The sequence below is a fragment of the Canis lupus genome, chromosome 19, assembly GCF_003254725.2.
Source record: "Canis lupus dingo isolate Sandy chromosome 19, ASM325472v2, whole genome shotgun sequence".
NCBI lineage: Eukaryota > Metazoa > Chordata > Mammalia > Carnivora > Canidae > Canis > Canis lupus.
The window spans coordinates 43,666,796-43,687,205 of NC_064261.1; the positions used below are offsets into that span (position 1 = coordinate 43,666,796).

Sequence of the window (20,410 nt, forward strand, 5' to 3'; positions counted from 1 at the left end):
ATTTAAAACGGAAATTTCTGCCAGTATAGTTTATTTGGTGATAGAAAAAATTAGATTAAGACTTTAGAAGTGTCTTCAACAAGTTGAAACAGGTTAGATGTTACTCTTTCAATTGCTTAATCACAATTTTATGGTAAATATTTTGTAACATTTAAAAATAAGTTCCCAACATTCTGATATAGAATTTTTATTTAGTCTGCCACTCAGTATTAGTTAACACACTCAATTCTGGAAGAATTGATCTTAATGAACTAAAACAAATTACCGCACACTTACCTAAAATTTGATTTTAGCATTTATAACAAAATACAGTAATAGTATATTATTATACTTAGTATAATACTAAGTATTACTGCTAAAATACAATTGCATATATACCAATATTCTGTAACTTTATGAGTTCAAGATTAAATATTAATATATGAACTTAAATATAGAGACTTGATTGTTTGAGAAAGATATATAATTCACATAATCTAAATACTAGTAATTAAAAACATGATTTTGAAGTCATATTAGATTTACTTGAAGCTCAATTGATAGTATAAGTTTTTATTTCTTCTGCTTTTTCTCAAATGCCAGCCAAAATCTTGTAACTAACTGCATCAAAAAAGAAACATGTATATACTGGAATTTTGTGTTCTTAGAACACAGAATTGTGAAGAGAATAAGCCTATTGATAATATGATCTATAGGGTAAGAAACCCTAGGTCACAGGTTAGATCTGCTCTATTTCTCAAGCTTTTAAATAATACTTTTCAAGCAACTTCTTAGGTCAAAGGAAACTCATTATGAAGAATTTGTTTATATTATTTTTATCATCTCAATATATTTGGATTAGAGAAATGGAAATATTAATTAGAAGGTTAAAATTTTAAAGGACGACAAAATTTAGTAATACTTTTGTCCTGACATCCATAACCCAGCAAGAGGTAACAGAGTTCATTATTTCAAACTAACTCCTCTATTACCTCTCTCCTCTCCCATTATTTCCCACAGGAACACTGAACAGAAACCACATATAAATAGTGCCTTAATGACATGAAAACCCCAGCCCAGAGACTTGTCTAGGCATTGAATGTAAGACTGATCAGAGCATGATTAGGACTATTAGAATCATAGTCTAAATGTCTGTCCACAAAGATTACAAAGCTAATAAATGGTACAATTACAACTCTACAATAGGCCTTTTACTCTCATTAATATATTATGTCCTGAAATGTTAACGATGAAAATGGATAATCATTTTGCAAGCAAAATCTGATACCACTTGGAACCTCAAGCTGAATTTAACATATAAGCACAAATCTGTTTTATTTTTTCTAAGGTTGGTCATTTTATTCTTTAAATATATTTTTGAAAGATTTATTTGTTTATTTATTTTAGAGAGAGAAAGCTCATGCACGAGTGGGGAGAGGGGCAGAGGAGGGAAAGAAGCAAACTCCCTGCTGGATGTAGAGCCTGATGTGGGGCTTGATCTCAGGACCCTAAGACATGACCCTGAGATCATGACCAGAGCCGAAATCAAGAGTCAGAAGCTTAACAGACTGAACCACCCAGGTGCCCCTGGTCATTTTATATTTATTAACTATTATGTTCCTAAATGAAATAACATTTGTTGTTTTTTAAATAGTAATTTAAAAATCTATGTATTTTGAATCCATTCTCAGAAATTAAGATATCACAAAACTAAGATATTTAAACTTTATAGCCTTTCTAATATATAATATATAGCACTATGTAAATGAAATATATATTCTTAAAAATCTTCAAAAATATTCTAAATAAATTCTACTAACTAGACATGCAATAAAAAAGATCATGAATGAGATGTTTCAGAGTTTCTTACCGTAATTTACGAACACTGAACAGAAACTTAAGGACAACCTAATTGCTTTGAATAAACACGTCATATTTTCATAGACAGGTTATCTGAATAAGATGATTAGACCTTTAACCAGTTGAAAGAAGCTATTGGCATTTTATTTTTTTTTAAAGATTTTATTTATTAATTTATTTGATAGATTGAGAAAGCACAAGCAGGAGAAGGGACAGAAGAAGAGGGAGAGAATATCAAGCAGACTCTACACTGAGAGTAGAGCCCAATGTGGGGCTTGATCTCAGGACCCTGAGATTATGACCTGAGAAGAAATCAAGAGTTGGATGCTTAACTGAGTGAGCCACCCAGGCACCTCAATCAGCAGTATTTCTTAAAGTAATAAACAATAATAGTTTCTATACATAGATGCATCACCTATACTACTGGTGTTGAGGAAAAGCATAATCTTCATTCTATTTATTTTCCCTCACTAATGTATAGTGTAATTATAAAAACATGGTACTAAGCCACATTGAATAAAACCTGAAAATAAAATGATAACAATATTCTTTAAGAAAATCACCAGCCCAAAGGATACTTGAACAGAATCTTATAAACCAAAACAAATATTTTTGTTCTAAAGGTAGACAAAAGGATACTTTTTTAAAGTTCTACATTCCTTAAGTATTTTTTATAAAGTATCTAATACTTATTTTCCCCACTTTCTACTATAAATCTGTAACTAGGCTTGTGTGTGTGTGTGTGTGTGTGTGTGTGATTTTATTTTGCAATTTTAGAGAATCAAATATAGTTGGTGAAGGATGAAGGGAGCAATATAACAGGATGAAGTTTCTCAAACAAAAATATCACAGAATGTTAAATTACTGACTCCATTTCCTTTAAAAAAATATCGAGTGCACCAACTCAGTTCTTATTAAAACGAATATGTAGTTCCTTCCTTTACAAACTCTATTATAAACCTCACTGGGCAAAAACCTATTTCCTTTCATGCCTTTTACTACAGATCAATCTAGAATCTAGAATATTTGGCATGCCTCCTGACTCATTGTGTGGGCTCCTTTTTAGCTTTATGGAATAAAATTTAAATCTCACAATTTCCTCTTATTATTAAGAAAGAAAACAAAACAAAATAACATCACCAAATAATTACACATCACTTTGGTAGAGAGATAGTCAATGCATGAAAGTTACTGAACACAAGTTATAAAAAGAATAAATGTGTTCCACTTAGACTATTAAAGGATGCATATGTAGGTCATTCATTTCTTCACATAAATACTAGACGGCAGTTTACTGGTTCTATTCATACAGAGAGGCGCTCCTTTGAGGGCTCCGTAGGAACCAAAATATTTCAGTACAAAAGAGATTATTTTTCCTTTCTTTGTCTTTCTCATACACATACAGAGAAAGAGAGAGAGGGAGAGAGAGATATCATTGACAGAAAAAGGAGAAAAGATTGAATATTGCAAAACAAACAAACAGATGGATGAAAGCAGAACATATGATACATCAAAAAATTTACCATAAAACATAATAATATAATACTGGCATAAAAATACATCCTACTGAATGTACTTTTGCTCAGAAAAGAAGCTCTCCAGATAACCACACTTTTCCAAAAAATACATTTATTTTCACGGTAACTACTTTAAAAGTTTAGAAATATACCAGAAGTTGAATAATTTTTAGAAAATTTCTATTTAAAAAAGAAAGATGATGACATATGTCCACACTGGTTTTTAAAGTAGCGATATAGAGCTACATGATTATAAAATAAAATAAAATGTATTAGCATTACATTGAGTATAAATCACACAGACTCCAAACACATATCAGGTAATATGTCTAAAATATATTCTAAAAGACAGTGATTCTATGAGATTGTTGTTAACTGTTATTTTACTAATTATCTGGGGTCAGATTTGTGTAAGATTAAACATTTTCTCAAACAGTAAAGCAATGTGGTTTTCATTTCTCTCCCTCATGAATTGAATTGTTCCATAGCTATTTTGCCAGGGTAAGGAGTGGAGTAGGCAAGTGCCTCCTCAACAATGATAAAATTTGTGTAGGTGAAGTTTCTTTTAGGTACATAAAGTAGAATGCCCAATTCTGGATCCTGAGAGATTGTGAGAAATAAAAACACAAGTTAAGTGGAGAACACAGTTGTAAATACACTCTCAAGACATAGGAACAATATCCAGATTGGTATGGGACAGGCCAAGACTACTGAGAAGATAAGCGTGACCTCGACCCAACTTAATCTCAAAAAGATGCCAAACATCCTGGGAGAAACATCTAATATCAGGTACATAACACAGTCAGTTAAACTCAGGAGTGAGTCCGTGACATTAAGAGCGAGTAGTAGCTAGATAGATGAACATGAGACAGTATTTCTGATCCTCACAAGACTTGGAGATTTTCAGGATCATGTGTCTCTGCATGTCTTAGCTCAAGAAATTTCATGTAACAGCAGAAACTTAGGATCAGTTTGCAGCTCACCAGAAATGGAGACATGGAGAGAAATAGCCAAGCCTCCACCACAGCTGTGGGTGGTGATGCCAGCACTCCACAGCACAGGGCCCAGTAGAGTGGCAGCAAGACCACTCAGGTCCCAGAGAAAGGAGGGCCTCTTTCCTTCCCACCTGCTAACATAAAGATATATAATCCCACTAAAAATCTGAGACATCATGATGCCATGTGTTAGAAAATTTAAAATCTGCCTCTCAGCAACCTCCTTCAACAACAAAACCTTCCTCTTGCCCCCACACAAAAGCCACAGGGACACAGGGAGGAAGAGGTGCTCCAGGATGTTCACCTAATTTGTTTGCTAATCAAAATACAATACATACATTTGTAACCTATATTTAAATTCAGAAAACACTGATTAAAAACACTAAACAGATATATTAACTAAGTGCATGTAAGTGAATTGTTTTCCAAGATACAGAATTCAGTGCATCATCCTTTCCTGCATATACAAGGAGCTCAGAACTTTACCCCAGGGATTGTCTTGAAGTCAGGGAACTAACATTTGCTAAATGCTATTGTAGGTACAAGTAAGTAAATATTTTGAAAATAACTAACTTCAAATATCAGAAATGATTTTAATGTAGTTACAAACATCAATATCAGAGCTTCTCTCTTCAGTAAAATCCAGGCCGTCCATCGTACATGAAATTTAGCCTAATATTGACTGAACAGTTAACAGATTCCTGCCTCTGGATGTTGTCACAACAGCTTTGAATAAACTTTCATGCATGTTGATGATCAGAGCATCTGAGCAGAGAACCGAGACTTCATGGTGTCTGTAGTGCAGGTTATATGAAACGTTTTGTGCTTTATTTGTCCATGAATATGTAATAATCGTAACATGTAAAAATAACCTTCAGTATGAAAATGTGTTATTCACATTAATACCCTGGAATACTAGAAAATGTCAAGCTTCAATTTAATATTGAAAGACAATACTATTTATGTAAACTTTTAAGACACTATTAATGATTATGTATATATTGATGAATACGTACAAATATAGTACAGGTTAAAAAAAACATGTGAATGAAACACAGCCACTTCAAAAGAGGAGAAGCAAGGAAGGGGAGAGGATAGAGGTGGGCTTTATATGTTATCAAGGGGTCTGAATGTTTTAAAAGTGATACCTTAGGCCAAATGTCAAAAATCTATTAAAAATGGTACATTGCTTACTGTGTAACTTTCTGTACAAGTCTGTATGGTAGAAGTATTTTATAATTTAACATACACTTGATTTAACTTTAAAACATCTGTTTCTTATATTCGTATAAATTAGGTAGACCAATTCAAATCTCCTCATCAAAGATCTAGGGGGGAAATAAAAGCACACATCAATCACTTCTGTCTTTTAGTTTGAGTGTGTTCAGTATCACGTTGGGAAACCAGGCTGCAGGAAGTACAAAGCTGCTGTAGGAAACCCAAGTTCCTCTCCTAAGCTCTAGCTAGTATGATTAGAGCTAGCACATTATTTTAAGAATATTAGCCAAGTAGCAGGTTATAAACCAAGACAGCTCAAAAGCAGCAAATGATGCTGAACCAAGAATTGTCAAGAATTCCACATGCAGTGGAGGGATGCCGGAGAAGAAAGCAGGGAACACGATCACAGGAAAGACCAATATAGCAGAAAGTGGATTCCAGAGAGCTGTGGTGCGAGTAGGAAGTTGACCCAGGTGGAACAACTGACCAAAAGAATGTCACATAGACATGTAGGGGACAGAGCTTGTAAACCATAACCTGGGGAGACAGGACATAATGGAAAGACATGGATTCTGATACCGTCTTATAAGAGTCAAATTATAGAACAATTTCAACTCTGATTACAAAATAGAAGCATGAATCTAGTACAGATTTGTCAAATCCCAAATCTGCATTTTCTCCTCCAAAATAGATACCAGGAACTAATCACAATAACAATTTGATCTTCAATTAAACTATTTCTTGGTATTTTCTAGAATCTGTAATAAGTATGCTTTTTCAATAAAAATGCCATTTCACTAAAAAAAAAAAAATAGAAAATGACAGGCGGAAGGTAAAGAAAGTTCGAAATTAAAATCTGAAGTGAAAATCCTGGAGCTACTACAATTGAGGTATTGCATGTATTTTGGTCAGGCATTCAAATCTGGTATTTGTCCAATATTGTAGTAAGTAGTGGAACAGCCTTTTGAGAATAGTCAACACCTATAATTTAATAAAAGGTAGAGACCTACATTTTATAAAGCTTATTTTTCTCTGGGCATATTGGAAAGAATGAATAAATACTTTCAAGCAGAAAAGAAGTAATTTTATAATAACTATTGACAATTTACAAAACAACGCTGAACCTGTCTTGCCATAAATGCAAAGGAAGCATATATTTAAATCCTTACTTACACAGAAGTACAGCTAAAAGATGTTTTTAAAATATTTATGAATTTAAATCCAAACGTGCCAAATGCAGCTTTTACAGACCCATAAATTTAGCCATCTCAAAAACTATGTGTAATAAGATGGGAAAATATGTAATTTAATTTTAAAATTTGTATCCACTCTCACCAAGAATAAACTATTGGAGCAAGATTCCTAAACCATATTTAATTTACATCTATTTAGAGTGGATCTAAGGCCTCCTTGAATTCTAGATTAGCATAAAGTTTTTACATGTGTTGAATATTAGTTATTAAATCTGCAAGTACTCATAAGACCTCAAGAATTACACTGAACAGAATTTAATAAACGGTATTCTGACACATATAAAAAATAAATAATTTTTAAAATGTTTACAGATTAAAGGTATTTGAATCCCCAGTACTTCATGTGCATTTTGTTTGTTCCCAAGTTATTCTGCTCTATTTTGTTAGGCTTTTCCATAGTGTCTTGGTTTTACTGAGACAATTACTCTTTCAATTTAAAACAACAAGAAGTGTTTCATTTAGGATATGCCAAGGTAGAAAAATTTACAATGTTAGAACTTTAGAATCGACAGAAACCCATTAGATCTAAAACTGTAGATATACTGCTGCTGAGACACAATGTACGAGCTAAGAGACCTTCAAGAGTAAAATAGAATCTGCCTCTGAAGTTAGCAGTGACTGGGACCCCTGGGTTGCTCAGTGGTTGAGCATCAGCCTTCGGCCAGGGTGTGATCCTGGAGTCCCAGGATCCAGTCCCACAATAGGCTCCCCGCAGGGAGCCTGCTTCTCCCTTGCCTATGTCTCTGTCTCTCTCTGTCTCTCTCTCTCTCTGTGTCTCTCATGAGTAAATAAATAAAATATTAAAAAAATAGATTTAGAAGTGGACTGAGAAAGTATAGAAGACAACTACAAGGAAAATGAGTTTCATATTGAGTTTTTGTGATAGAGAACAGGTCTGTTACTCAATAGCACTTCATGTAAATCTGCTCTACATCTTGCTAGGCCCTGAGGACACTTGACAGGAGAAATAGTGAAATCTACTTCCTATTCTAGGCAAGGTCCGTTTCCACAAAGACACATATGACTCAGATTCAAGTAATAAAGCCTTAGTTAGATAGGGTTAATCTTTAATAAGTGTTTTTGTTTGTTTTTTTCCCAGTCAATGGAAGTATCCAAAGGTGAAGGAACTGTCCGCCAAAGGTGTTAACAAGCTTATCAAAAATATATGGCACTTCTACATTTACTGAAGTCAGAAGAGAGGGGAAGGAGGTGACCTTTTAGCCCATCAAGAATAAAGACTGAGAGATGCCTGGGTGGCTCAGTAGTTGAGCTTCTGCCTTCAGCTAGGGGTGTAATCCTCAAGTCCTGGGATTGAGTCCCACATCAGGCTCCTGTGGGGATCCTGCTTCTCCCTATGCCTATATCTCTGCCTCTCTCCTTCTGTGTCTTTCATAAATAAATAAATAAAATCTTTAAAAAGAGAATAGAGTTTAGAAATGTTGTACTAAATTATGATGTAGAAGTTTTTCAAATTGCGGTGTCTGGTTGACTCATTCTGTTAAGGGCTTACTCTTAATTTATTTGCCTTAGGTCATGATCTCAGAGTCCTGAGACCTCAGAGCACACCCTCCCCACCCACCCAAATCTCTGGAGAGGGGCTTAACTCAGAGTCTGCTTGGGATTCTCTCTCTCCCACTCCCTCTCCACTAGCTGGAGCATTTGAGCTCTAAATAAATAGAAAATAAGTAAGTAAGTAAGAAAGTAAGTAAGTAAGTAAATAAATAAATAAATAAATAAAATCTTTTAAAAAATTTATTAAAAAAATTAATGCCTGTCCAAAACAAAATTTTATAGTGGGTCTAAGGCAAATCAGATAGCAACCTTCTCACCTCTTTTCTTCCTCTTACTGTATGTATGTATGTATGTGTTTACTGTTCTGGAACTTATAACAATGACTATGACTGGGATGATTCCATATAATTTTATAGCAGAAAACATTTGAATATTTTTCCCTTAACACATAATGAATGAGTTGGCTTTAGGGGCATCTGGGTGGCTCAGTTGATTCAGTATCTGACTCTTGGTTTCAGCTCTGGCCATGATCTTGGGGTCCTGGGATCAAAGCCCAAGCCATGGTCTGTACTCAGTAGAGTCTGCTTGTTCCTCTCCCTTCTCTACTGCATATATGCTCTCTCTTAAATAATTTTTTAAAATCTTTTTTTTTTTTTTAAGAATGAAGTGGCTTTATGCTATGTCCACAGAATAGATGTGTTAGTGTGAAATAACCCTTGATTGAAGTCTCAGTTCTACCACCTGCTAACCGTGGAATTTTCAATAAGTCACACAGTCTCCTTGGGACTCATTTACATCAATAAAATAGGGGCAGCAAAGAGATTATATGAAATAATGATTATAAAGTCTTTGACAAATTTCCTGGGCTATATGGTAAACACTAAATAAATATTAGGATTTACTGTGATTATAATTATTGATAATTATCAGGTTGAATAATGTAATTAACAACAGTTAAGGCACATCTAAGTGAAGAACAAATTGTAGATATTCCAGAAAAAGTATTCATTTAGCTAATATACATCATTATTCCATTTTTCTTTGGTATACAAAAAATGCTAGAGACAACAAAGCAAACCTGCGAGTAGTACAGACTAGTCTGCAAAAGTCTTTAATAATAGTTATGAACAAATCAGTGATGACTGTACTTTGAGGCTTTGTGAATTGATTATGAATACCAATTTCACAAAATGGTAAATGGGGTTTCATGATACTGTGGTCAGGTGTTTTGGTCGCATCTTCTGAAGGCACAGTTATATGGAAGACGGTAGTAGCAAAAACACTTAAAGATACATGATGATCAATTATTACACATTATAGCTCATGAATTTTTTCAGCATAAATGGAATTTCAGAGAACATAAAGGTTTTTCATTATTTCCTTTTTCCTCAGAAGAGTTAACTCAGAGCGCTGTGGAATATAGCAGATTAATTTAACACAATTTTGTCTATGAAGCCTGGAAGTCCTATATTCAGTTTGAATAAACTTGTCTTTCTTTCTTTCTTTCTTTCTTTCTTTCTTTCTTTCTTTCTTTCTTTCTTTCTTTCTTTTTCTTTCTCTCTCTCTCTTCTTTCTTTCTCTTTCTTTCTTTCTTTCTTTCTTTCTTTCTTTCTTTCTTTCTTTCTTTCTTTCTTCTTTCTTTCTTTCTCCCTTTCTCTTTTTCTCTCTCCCATTCTCCTTTCCTCTCTCACTCCCTCCCTCCCTCTCTCCCTCCCTTCCTTCCTTCTTTGAAGAGGGGGGAGGCAGAGGGAAATGGAGACAGAGAATTCCATGTAGGCTCCACACACACTGCAGAGCCAGACACGGGGCTAGATCTCACAACTCTGAGATCGTGACCTGAGCTGAAATCAAGAGTCAGACACTTAATTGACTGAGCCACTGAGCCACCCCATCTTTATTTTTCTTAATCAATTACTAGATAAAATAATTTTTTGCTTCCCCAACAATGCCAAGTTTGGTATGTCCACCTACGAAATGCCTCTATTAGTATTTAATAAATGTTGATAAAATGAATTACATATGACAACTACTCTTCATTTCTGTCTTCCCGTTGACATTTTCAAGATAGAATCAAATGCATTAAACAAAATAAATATGTTCTCCATTTCTACAATTTTAATTAAGGAATAATTCTTGTAAATAAAAGTATTGATTTTAAGTAAAAAGATCAATGTTTCAGAAACAAATGCTAACTTAAGTGATCATTGTCATCTATTAAAACAGAACAGATACTTTATCTTTTCTCTTTTTTTACCATGTTTATGAATGACCAATAATCATTGAATAAATGGAAAAATCACATGTATTTAAGTAAAAAAATTGTTGTCTCTGTGAACAACACTGAGATAATGAATGTCTCATTGCTTCTGTTCATTAAATACTAATATCATGTGCATGCTCTGCCACAAGAAGAGACAGTTCAGTCTACCTTATAGATTCATCTTTTTCATCAAAATAGTTTTGAGTCATTTTCAGCAATATTATTCTTTTGCCTTATCCTTCTCTGGTTAAAAATGGCTAACCTGAGATTGTTTTTATAAAATAGCTAATCTGAGGTCACACAACTCTGTGAACGCAGAGACAAAACTTTCTCATGGGAGACCCTGGCTTCATTAGAATTGTGTTCAAATCCCTTTCACTGTGGCTATGTCAGATGATGATACAAATACAATAGGTACCATTCAGGGTCACAAAACACTCACCACAGTTGGCCTCATCTGATGCATCTGCACAGTCTGGATCCTCATCACAAACCCACAGCTTGGAAATGCAATGTTTAGTAGTTTTACACTGGAAATAGTCTGGAGAACAGCTGTTTTCGGCTTAAGGAGAAAACATCTATTAAAATGTAGCTTTCAATAAGAACAGTTTATCTAAAAACCAATTAGACAAACAAATGCTTAAGATAATCAACTGGAAATGTATTATCTTTTAATTAATAAATCTCTGAAGGTGAAGAGTTTTAACTTGCATAATCTATAATATATTCCAAATATCCTTTTCAGTAGAAATAAATAAAAAAATATTTCTGCAATGATGCATTGGATAAAAAAATCAGAGTTTTCAAAACAAGGCCACCTTGATTACCTGTATTTTGAAATTAATTTTAAAAATAAAGAATTCAGAGCCTTTCAGAATAATTATACCAGATAAATAAATGTAAGAATTTATGCGTATGCATTTCTATAAATAGAAAAAGACTAAAATCAGAAGATATTCATGAATAAGGAAATAAAAAGCAAACAACTTATCGAAATCTCTAGTTGTGTTGAGTTTTTGAGGGAAGACGTGAATGTCTGACTGTAAACTGCATCACAAATCCTAGTCAGTTTAATGGATCAGCTCCTAGAATGACTAACCATAAAGAACTGGTACCGACTTTATTTTGAATGCACCATCTTAATCAAATTGCTGGGTGACTGCACATTATTTACTGATAAAAGTTTTAGAGGAATAAAATAAAACCTCAGCAAGACAGAAACGTTGGCAGCAGTTCTGTTGAAACCCTGGAACTTGGCAGGTACTTTATTGTTCAGATTCTGTATGTGTTCGTGTATATGTGTGTGTGCATGCGTGTCTGCCTATGTGCCTATATGTATATGACATAAACTGTTTTGCTTTCCATTTAATCTAGTTTGATTTTATTGGTGGGGGATGGAAATTAGAGATAAAAAGAATAGAAGATGTTTTACTACTGTTCTTTGAAGTAGCTTGCTAAGACACATTAAATAGAGTATTATTTACAATTTTTAACACAATTTTGTTAGGTTATTTTGCTCAGATGTTCTCATCATACATTCAACATGTATTTTATGAAGAAAAAAAGCAATCTCTTGTTAATGGAGCTGATTTCAAGTAACTAATTAATCAGTAGAAGAAAATTACCTGTGGCTGCTTAGTGTGGGCAAAAAAAAAAAAATCAATTTATGAATAAAACACTATAGTCACCTATAATGTTGATTTTGCTTCTTCTTTTAAGGATGATACGAATGAATGCATGTTGTTTCACGTTGCTGTAATCTTCGGGTACCTTTTTTTTAAGATTTCATTTATTCATTCATGAGAGACACATAGAGAATGACAGAGACATAGAGGGAGAAGCAGACTCCTCACAGGGAACCTGATAGGGGACTCGATATGGGACTCGATGGGGGACTTCATGGGGAACTCGACCCCTGGACTCAGGAGGCAGATACTCAACCACTGAACTACCCAGGTGTCTCTCTTCAGGTGGCTTTTTAAGCAAAGACCATCCATGGGGTGCCTAGGTGGCTCAGCTGATTAAGCATTTGCCTTTGGCTGTGTCCTGATCCCAATATCCTGAAATCAAGCCCCATGTAGAGCTCCCAGCTGGGCAGGGAGCCTGCCTGTACATCCCCCCCCCCGGGCCCCTCCCCCTGCTTGCGTGCTCCATTGTGCACCCATGCTCTTTCTCTCTCATGAATGAATAAAATCTTTTTGTTTTTTAAAAAGACCATCCATGTTTTAATGTTCTCTATACTCTTTATAGAGAGCTTCTTAAGTAACCAAAGGTGCCAGTTTGGAAGTCTTTGTCACAATTGCTGTTATGTGTTTCCACACTGTGTGGATGTATGGTACACGATAAAAATTTTTAGACCAACATCAGTTGAGACTCAGAAGTAAAACAAGACAGAACATTCTCAGGTGACTTACGACAGTCCCTTTCATCTTCCTCATCCCCACAGTCATCTTGTCCATTACATCTGAGGTTTACTGGGATACATTTTTGGTTCTTTGTACACTTGAACTGACCCGACAGACAGACATGTGTGTCTAAAAGAAGGAAAGAACAACAACAGTTAAATATGTGCTGAAAACTGTGTCTGAATTTAAATCAGTGCAGTCAAAATCAGGTAAGAATTAGATTTATATTCTCGGTTAAGAATGTAATCACCTACCACAGTTGAGCTCATCCGAATTGTCTCCACAGTCATTCTCTCCATCACAGATGAAAGCAGGCAGAGCACAGAGCCCAGTGCCGCACTGAAACCGGCCTGGCTGACATTTAAATTCAGCTAGGGGAGAAAAGAGACAGGTATCATCGAATGCCAAGCTTCATTCATGACCTCTTAAATAGAGCTTTTCTGACATTACAGATATTTATTATTTCATTATATGAAACATATCCTGGAGCACAGCATGAATGTCTTACACATAGATAGCTCTTGGATTCAGATGCACGGTACTGTTAAGCTATGAGCAACTCAGATGGCCTCCAGAATACATTTCACAAATTAACAGAAGAAATCCCAGGTGATAATTATTTTGCCACATTTTTGAGTTTATATATGGAATAACGATAACAATAATCATCATAATAAAGTAGGATCTATTGAATATCTACTCTTTATCAGAAACAAGGTAAGGTCCTTCCACATAGAGCTACTAATTGAATCTCATCATAACCTTCTTACCTCAATATCACCATAACCACTTTATAAATGATGAAACTAAGTCTCATGGATATGAATAACTCACCCAAGTATGTATAAGTTTCAAGGGCCAGATTTGGAAATTAGATCCAGATCTGATACTGAAGTCGTCTCAGAAACTATGTTGCTTGTATTAAAACATTTATCTTTTGACTGATGATCCTAATGTATGTAGCTCGAATAAATCAACCAAATATTAATAAGTGATATTTTAAACTTTTTTGGAAAATTACTCTTTTATATCTATAATATTAATTAAAAATTTCCTTAATATTAAAAAAATAACTCAATCTATGCTTGACTTCCATAGGTGAGTTCTAAAATGTCATTTAACTTCAATCTATAACATTTTTTAATCACACTAAATGTTGAAACTGTATGATACTTAATTTTCTCACACTCTGAACATGTGCATTTCCTCTATTTCCTGTTGCTTCATATACGATTTTCTTGAATATTCCTTTGCCACCCAAACAACCTTCTCATAAGAAGAGTTATAGCTTTCAGAGGACTTTCAATGCCTGGAAAATAGCTGGGAAGCCCATTTGACCTTTTAAATGTGTCTTTAGAATGATCCTTGGTGTACTAGAGCATCATAGAAAATGTAATTAAAAATTTAGGATGCCAGAGAATTCGTGATGTATCAATTCAACCACATGTATTTAAATAACATTGTTGAAGTTTGCAAGTATATGAAACATCCTGGGATTAAGCTTCCCTGCCTTTTCAGGTGAAATTATAAGTATTACCAGTAACTTAGTACCTACAAATTTTGGTGATGCGGCTCTTCAAAAATGAATTCTAAATGCTGCACAGACTCCTGTACATCACTTTCCACCTCACCATAACTCTTAAAGTTTCATGCCTACAGATGTTCAGTGCTGTTAACCTGTCGACTCCAAGTAAAAGATCATTTACTGAAAGATCACAGAGATAATGTCACCAATAAAAACATGTAGTATTGGTATTTAACCAGGATAAGGATGATATAGAGACTCTTAGATACCAGATGTCTCTTTGTTTCCCCTCAAAAGACATTAAGGTTATATTTGTTCATCATCTATTTTGAAAGTGTATAAATGTGAAAAACTTATTATACTAAATCTTTGGTTAATTTTTTATATCAGTACGGTTACAACATGATATTCCAGGCAAGATTAAAGTTAGAGCTCAGGAGCTGCAGATAGTTTAGAAGGGAAAGCATTGGGAGACACTGTGTCTGCGGGTCATTATGGTGGTATTTCCTCAGAGAACACTTGAGTAAATATGGGCAGGAAAAGTCATCTTACTATCAGGGCTTATTTAACATATTTGTTCTTCTTTATTTCCATAAAGTACAAAATAAGTTGTATTTGTTAATTTATTGTATTGTCAAAAGGTTACTTTATTGCAGGGAAATCAATAACTTTTTTTAATGATTAACTTTCAGTTAGTCACAATATAATTTCTTGTTACTTTGATAGTCCTTTTAATTCAATAACTTTAAAAAAGAATAACTCAGGCATAGTACAGTACAGTACAGGCATAGTACATGTCTATCATGGTGAAAACAAAAACTGTATTTAAAAAAATCAAAGACCAATGAACCTTTCAAAAACATAAAGAGAATATTAGGAAAGCGATGACTTCTGTAACTTTTTTCCTTTTCCTTGAATGTATTATTAGCTGCTTTCAAAGCTATAAATGAACTATGTGAAACAACTTCATATGTTTTATATACTTGGTAGTGCAGAAGATGGAATATATCTCATCTAAGTAACTATTTAGAGGCCCTAAGTTTAGAGCAGTTTTGTAATTATGTGGTAGAAAGTTCTACAGCAGAAAGTAACTAGCTTTTACTTAAGAGAGTATACTATCTCTCTTTAGTGCAAGCCTAGGGATCTAGAACTCAGTTGTCAAGGCCAAATCATGGCAACTATCCACTGAAATTTGAGAGAATTATCACGATTGACTATAAGCATCTTCACTTGACAGTACAGTATTGGAGTTGCCCATGGAATGAACTATAAAAGTCTAGCAAGAAATAGTTATACTGATTGTCCATTACAACCAAAGTTACCAAAGATAGCTAAATGTATAGACACATATATGTACATACACACGGGCCATATATATATATATATATATATATATATATATATATAGCCAGCAACTTTAAACTATTTATTATCTGAGCCCTTACAGAAAGCTTGCCAAATGCCGAATATGGCTAAAATATCATCAGAAATATCAGGAAAAAGGTATCCTGAATTCACTAAAAAGTTGAATTAATTTGGTTAATTTGAATTAAGTTAATTGAATCGCACTTTCTTAGGAATCTTAGATAATGGAAAAGGTATGAAAATTTAATCCCAGATTCACATACTTGCAAACTTCAATAATGTCATTTAAAATAAATGTGGTTAAACTGATGCACCATGAATTCCCTGGCATCCCAAGTTTTTAGGATGTCATAAAAATATACATTTTATATAATACATAAATATGTATATATATGTATAGGGTACCTAACCATGCCAATCACAGTTTGAGTCCAAATATAATTGGCAGTCATTTTAAGGCAATTCCTAAGAGTATAGGAATGATTAGTAGAACAAACTAATGATTCATATTGAAAAAAAATCTCACTTTTAAGGAATTTCCAGTACTGTAAAACTGATAAATAGTTGAAAGATTAATCCTTTAACAGTAAGATTTTAGTTATGAGTGGCATTCTGAAAACTTGCCCATTTTTACTTCTAATATGGTGATATATCCAGTCAAAATCATGCTGATTGTCATTATACTGATCATTGCATGAGTGTAATTTTTCTTCTAGTAAGAAAATTCAAGACAAATGAAACTTCAAGACAAATTGCTGATTACATCATTCTAAATGTAATAATTAACAGAGACATACTCAAGACAATGTAACAATTTCTGATGTATACTTAAAGATTTTGTAAAAGCAAAAGGTCACACTTCAGCTTTCAAGTTCTGGGATATTAGGAGCTCTAAATTCTAAATTCCCACATTCACCAATGTACTCACGACAGTCATCAGGTTCATCAGATCCATCGCCACAATCATCCACAGTGTCACATTTCCACCAGAATGGAATACATTTGTCAGTTTTGCATCGAAACTTGAAAAAAGAAAAAAAAGGAAAAAAAAAAGGTTGAAGAACCCTACCTTTATATAAAATGGATATTTAAAAACTCACCAGGGCAGAGCAGCCTAGCCTACTCTCTTGCTGCAAATTTGAACTGTGGTGGTCTTAGAGAATTCCACAATAGGGAATAAATGCACGACAAGTAGCAAAATGATCTGCCAGGAAAGCATATTGTTCAGGAAAATCTCCTGGGCTTTCTGAGCACAGGCAAGCTTACCCATTTACATATGATCTATGGTTGCTCTTGCACCACCACAACAGTTATGTAGTTGCTACAGAGACCATGTGGCCAGCAAATTTAAAATATTTATTATCTGAACCTCTACAGAAAGCTTGCCAAATGCTGAATATGGCTAAAAAAATTAGCCGAAATCTCAGGAAAAGGTATCCTGAATTCATTGAAAAGTTGAATTAATTTAGCTAATTTGAATTAAGTTAATTGAATTGCACTTTCTTAGGAATCTTAGCCAATTTGATTAACATCTCCCTATCTGTATTCCTTAGCTACTAAAATGAGGAGTTAAAGATAATCTGGATGATCCTTTCCGGTACTGTCAGGCTGTGATTCCATGGAACTGTCTGAACATAATGCCTTTAGCCATAATGAATATCTGCCCACATAAATTTTAAGAATACTTCTTTAAAGCAGTTAAAAGCAGTACAGTTATTTTCAGTTTTCAGAATTCTTAATAAATATACATGGTCTTTTGCAATAAGTAAGATAAATCATCATAACTAAAAAAAAACAGGTACAAAAATTGCACTGGACAGTTAAAAAGGCAAGGAAGAATTTATTTAAAACTACCACAATAGGGGAGAGAGATTGAACTGAATTCCACTGAAACAAAAGGCAGGGGTTGTTTTAAGCTCTGGTGTAAACTAATGGAAAAGTATGGAGGATGTTGGCCAATATGATTAGGCCATTCGTATTTGCCAGGTGATACTTACCAAAGCTGAGCTCCAACCTTCCCATGGAGTCTAAGACAAGCATATACTACCTTTCTTTTTCTTCCTTCTTCTTTAAGATTTTATTTATTCATTCATGGGAGACACAGAGAGGGAGGCAGAGATCTAGGCAGAGGAAGAAGCAGGCTCCCTATGGGGAGCCTGATGTGGAACTTGATCCCAAAACCCTAGAACCACAACCTGGGCCAAAGGCAGATGCTCAATCACTGAGCCACCCAGGTGTCCCATGGACTACCTTTCCTTGATGATTAAATTTCTGGGGGATGGTTCCAGATCCTTGAGGAGGATATTCCTAGGCTGCAAAATGTAAGAGCTGGAGAAAATTTACATCTCAAAGGGGCAGAGAATAATTCACAATTGCAAGTTTTCTAAAATAAGTGCTCTAAGAAAAGGGACTCAGGGGCCTATTGTCAGGAATAAACTGCCTAAAGTTAGTCCATTCAAGAAATGTTAATGCTATCATGGTCAATGACTTACCAACCTATAGTATACCCTCCCCTACAAAGCCTAGCAGAGAACCTAGCAAATAATAGTTATCTCTAATTTAAAATGAACATTTGCATATAAAAGAGTTTAAAAAATAAGGCTGCCACAGATTTTTTTGCTGAATATTATTTTTGAATATTATATATATTTTTAAATAAAACACCAAAGAAAATTGCTGTAATAAAACTTATTCTCAAGATTATCCAAAAACCTATTCACTGACAGATTTATTAGTGTGTGTTCTTTTTTTTAAAGAGTTATTTATTTATTTATTTATTTTAGAAAGAGAATGAGCAGAAGGGAGGAAGCAGACTCCTTGCTCAGCAGGGAGCCTGACCTGGGGCTCAATCCCAGGATCCTGAGATCATGACCTGAGCTGAAACCAAGAGTCAGAAGCTTAATGGACTGAGCCACTCAGGCACCCCTATTAATGTGTTGTGTTTGTTCTATCATCTTTTTCATTTAAATAGTTAAAAATTGTAAGAAAAAAATCTATTACTTACAGAAGTAGGAAATTTTTTTCTCTTTCTCTCTTTTCTTTTGGAATAAACCCTCAAGTGGAAAATTAACAATAGAGAAACTAGTTGAAAATGTTATATGGTAGTAATTACTTATAAGCTATTTACCATACATGTAACATGTTGCTAGAAAAATGTTCCAGAAGGTTATATTATTGCATTTTTTATAAGAAAGGTAATCTGAATTCAAATTCTTCTCCTGAAACAGAGCACAGAATTATTGTTCTTACTTAACTACACTATTGACCTAATGTACGTAGAGACCAAGAAAACCCAGGAAATTTATACCCTAGTGATCTCAGACCACAAATTAACTACTTTCAGTTTTAAGCTTATTCTCACAAAATAAACTAAGGAAAATCACACTTTACAAATAGAGAGTACATACATCTAAAACAATTGCCATTAAAATTTTATTTTATTAAAACCAAGCAATAGATAAAGTTTAGTAAGTTTCTTCTAGCACTATCAAATTATTTTCTTCTTTATTTCAACAGAAATTCAGTGAAAAGCATATATCACAAAATTCATCTGGAATTGAAAATAGTAGTTTGACAACTTTCTACAATTTATTAATTTTCTTCTTGAAGTGTTTCTGTTGCAATTTCTATTTGAATGGCCTGAAAGCAAGGTGACATTCATTTTGGACGCTGTATGCCAGACAGATACAACACAAAAGAATATAGCCTAGGTTCAACTTTCCCTAATGAGATGGATTAGTGAGCTAAAAGTTTGTTCATTTTTAAAATACTATTAGTTTCAAGTAAGAGAAAATTTCACGCTAGCTTTTGCTGAACCTCTCTGGATACCATGAAGTTGATTCAAGGCAGATCTACATTATTTTCTTAAATAAGAGATTTTTTTTCCCTAGTAGCAATATGGAAGGGAATAGAGCACTGTGAATCCAGTGGAAGATCTGACTGTTCAACTGATTTTCCCGTTTTTGCTTAGCCTGTGGTCATATCTGTGGTGGTTTTATAAATTACCACAGGAAAAATATTACCTTTATAGATAGTGACTGTCTGGGGATATCAGGCTAACTCTGAAAGCAATTGCCCTGAACATTAAACATTTCCAGTCATTACAGTATATCAAAGTACATTAGCAAGAGGATTTCATGTCTCCTGAGTATATTCAAAGCCTTCCCAATCAAGATTTGAAAAATATCTAAAATACATATTTTAAACTCACTACATATGCCTGATTTAAATAAACACCAACTGTTGGAATTATATAAGACATGATGATTGTGCTTGCCATTTCATTTTTAATAAGAACATAAAAGTTTTGAGCTAAGAGAAGGCCGGGGTAAAATACACTTATTATGTTGCTTTTTATGCTAATCAACATTTTATTCATTACTCTCAAAGGAAGATTTCTTCTATTTTGTGTCTGGGCTTCATTTTTTCATACTTAAATACAGTAACTTAAAAAAGATAAATGCTAACTATAAGTATAAAACATTCTTCATGGTAAATGTTCTCTAAGACTAATATCTTCAT

General features: G+C 33.9%; 1 protein-coding gene across 1 annotated transcript in view; it reads right to left on the reverse strand.

Annotated features, from left to right (window-relative positions):
• Positions 1–20,410, reverse strand: part of LRP1B (LDL receptor related protein 1B) — a 1,837,374-nt gene that overhangs the window by 176,409 nt on the left and 1,640,555 nt on the right. Inside the window, exons 63-66 of the mRNA XM_049097407.1 lie at positions 16,818–16,911; positions 13,254–13,370; positions 13,009–13,128; positions 11,037–11,156 (exon numbers count right to left, since the gene is read on the reverse strand). Of these exons, the coding sequence (XP_048953364.1) occupies positions 11,037–11,156; positions 13,009–13,128; positions 13,254–13,370; positions 16,818–16,911 (451 nt within the window). The remainder of the gene's footprint in view (positions 1–11,036; positions 11,157–13,008; positions 13,129–13,253; positions 13,371–16,817; positions 16,912–20,410) is intronic.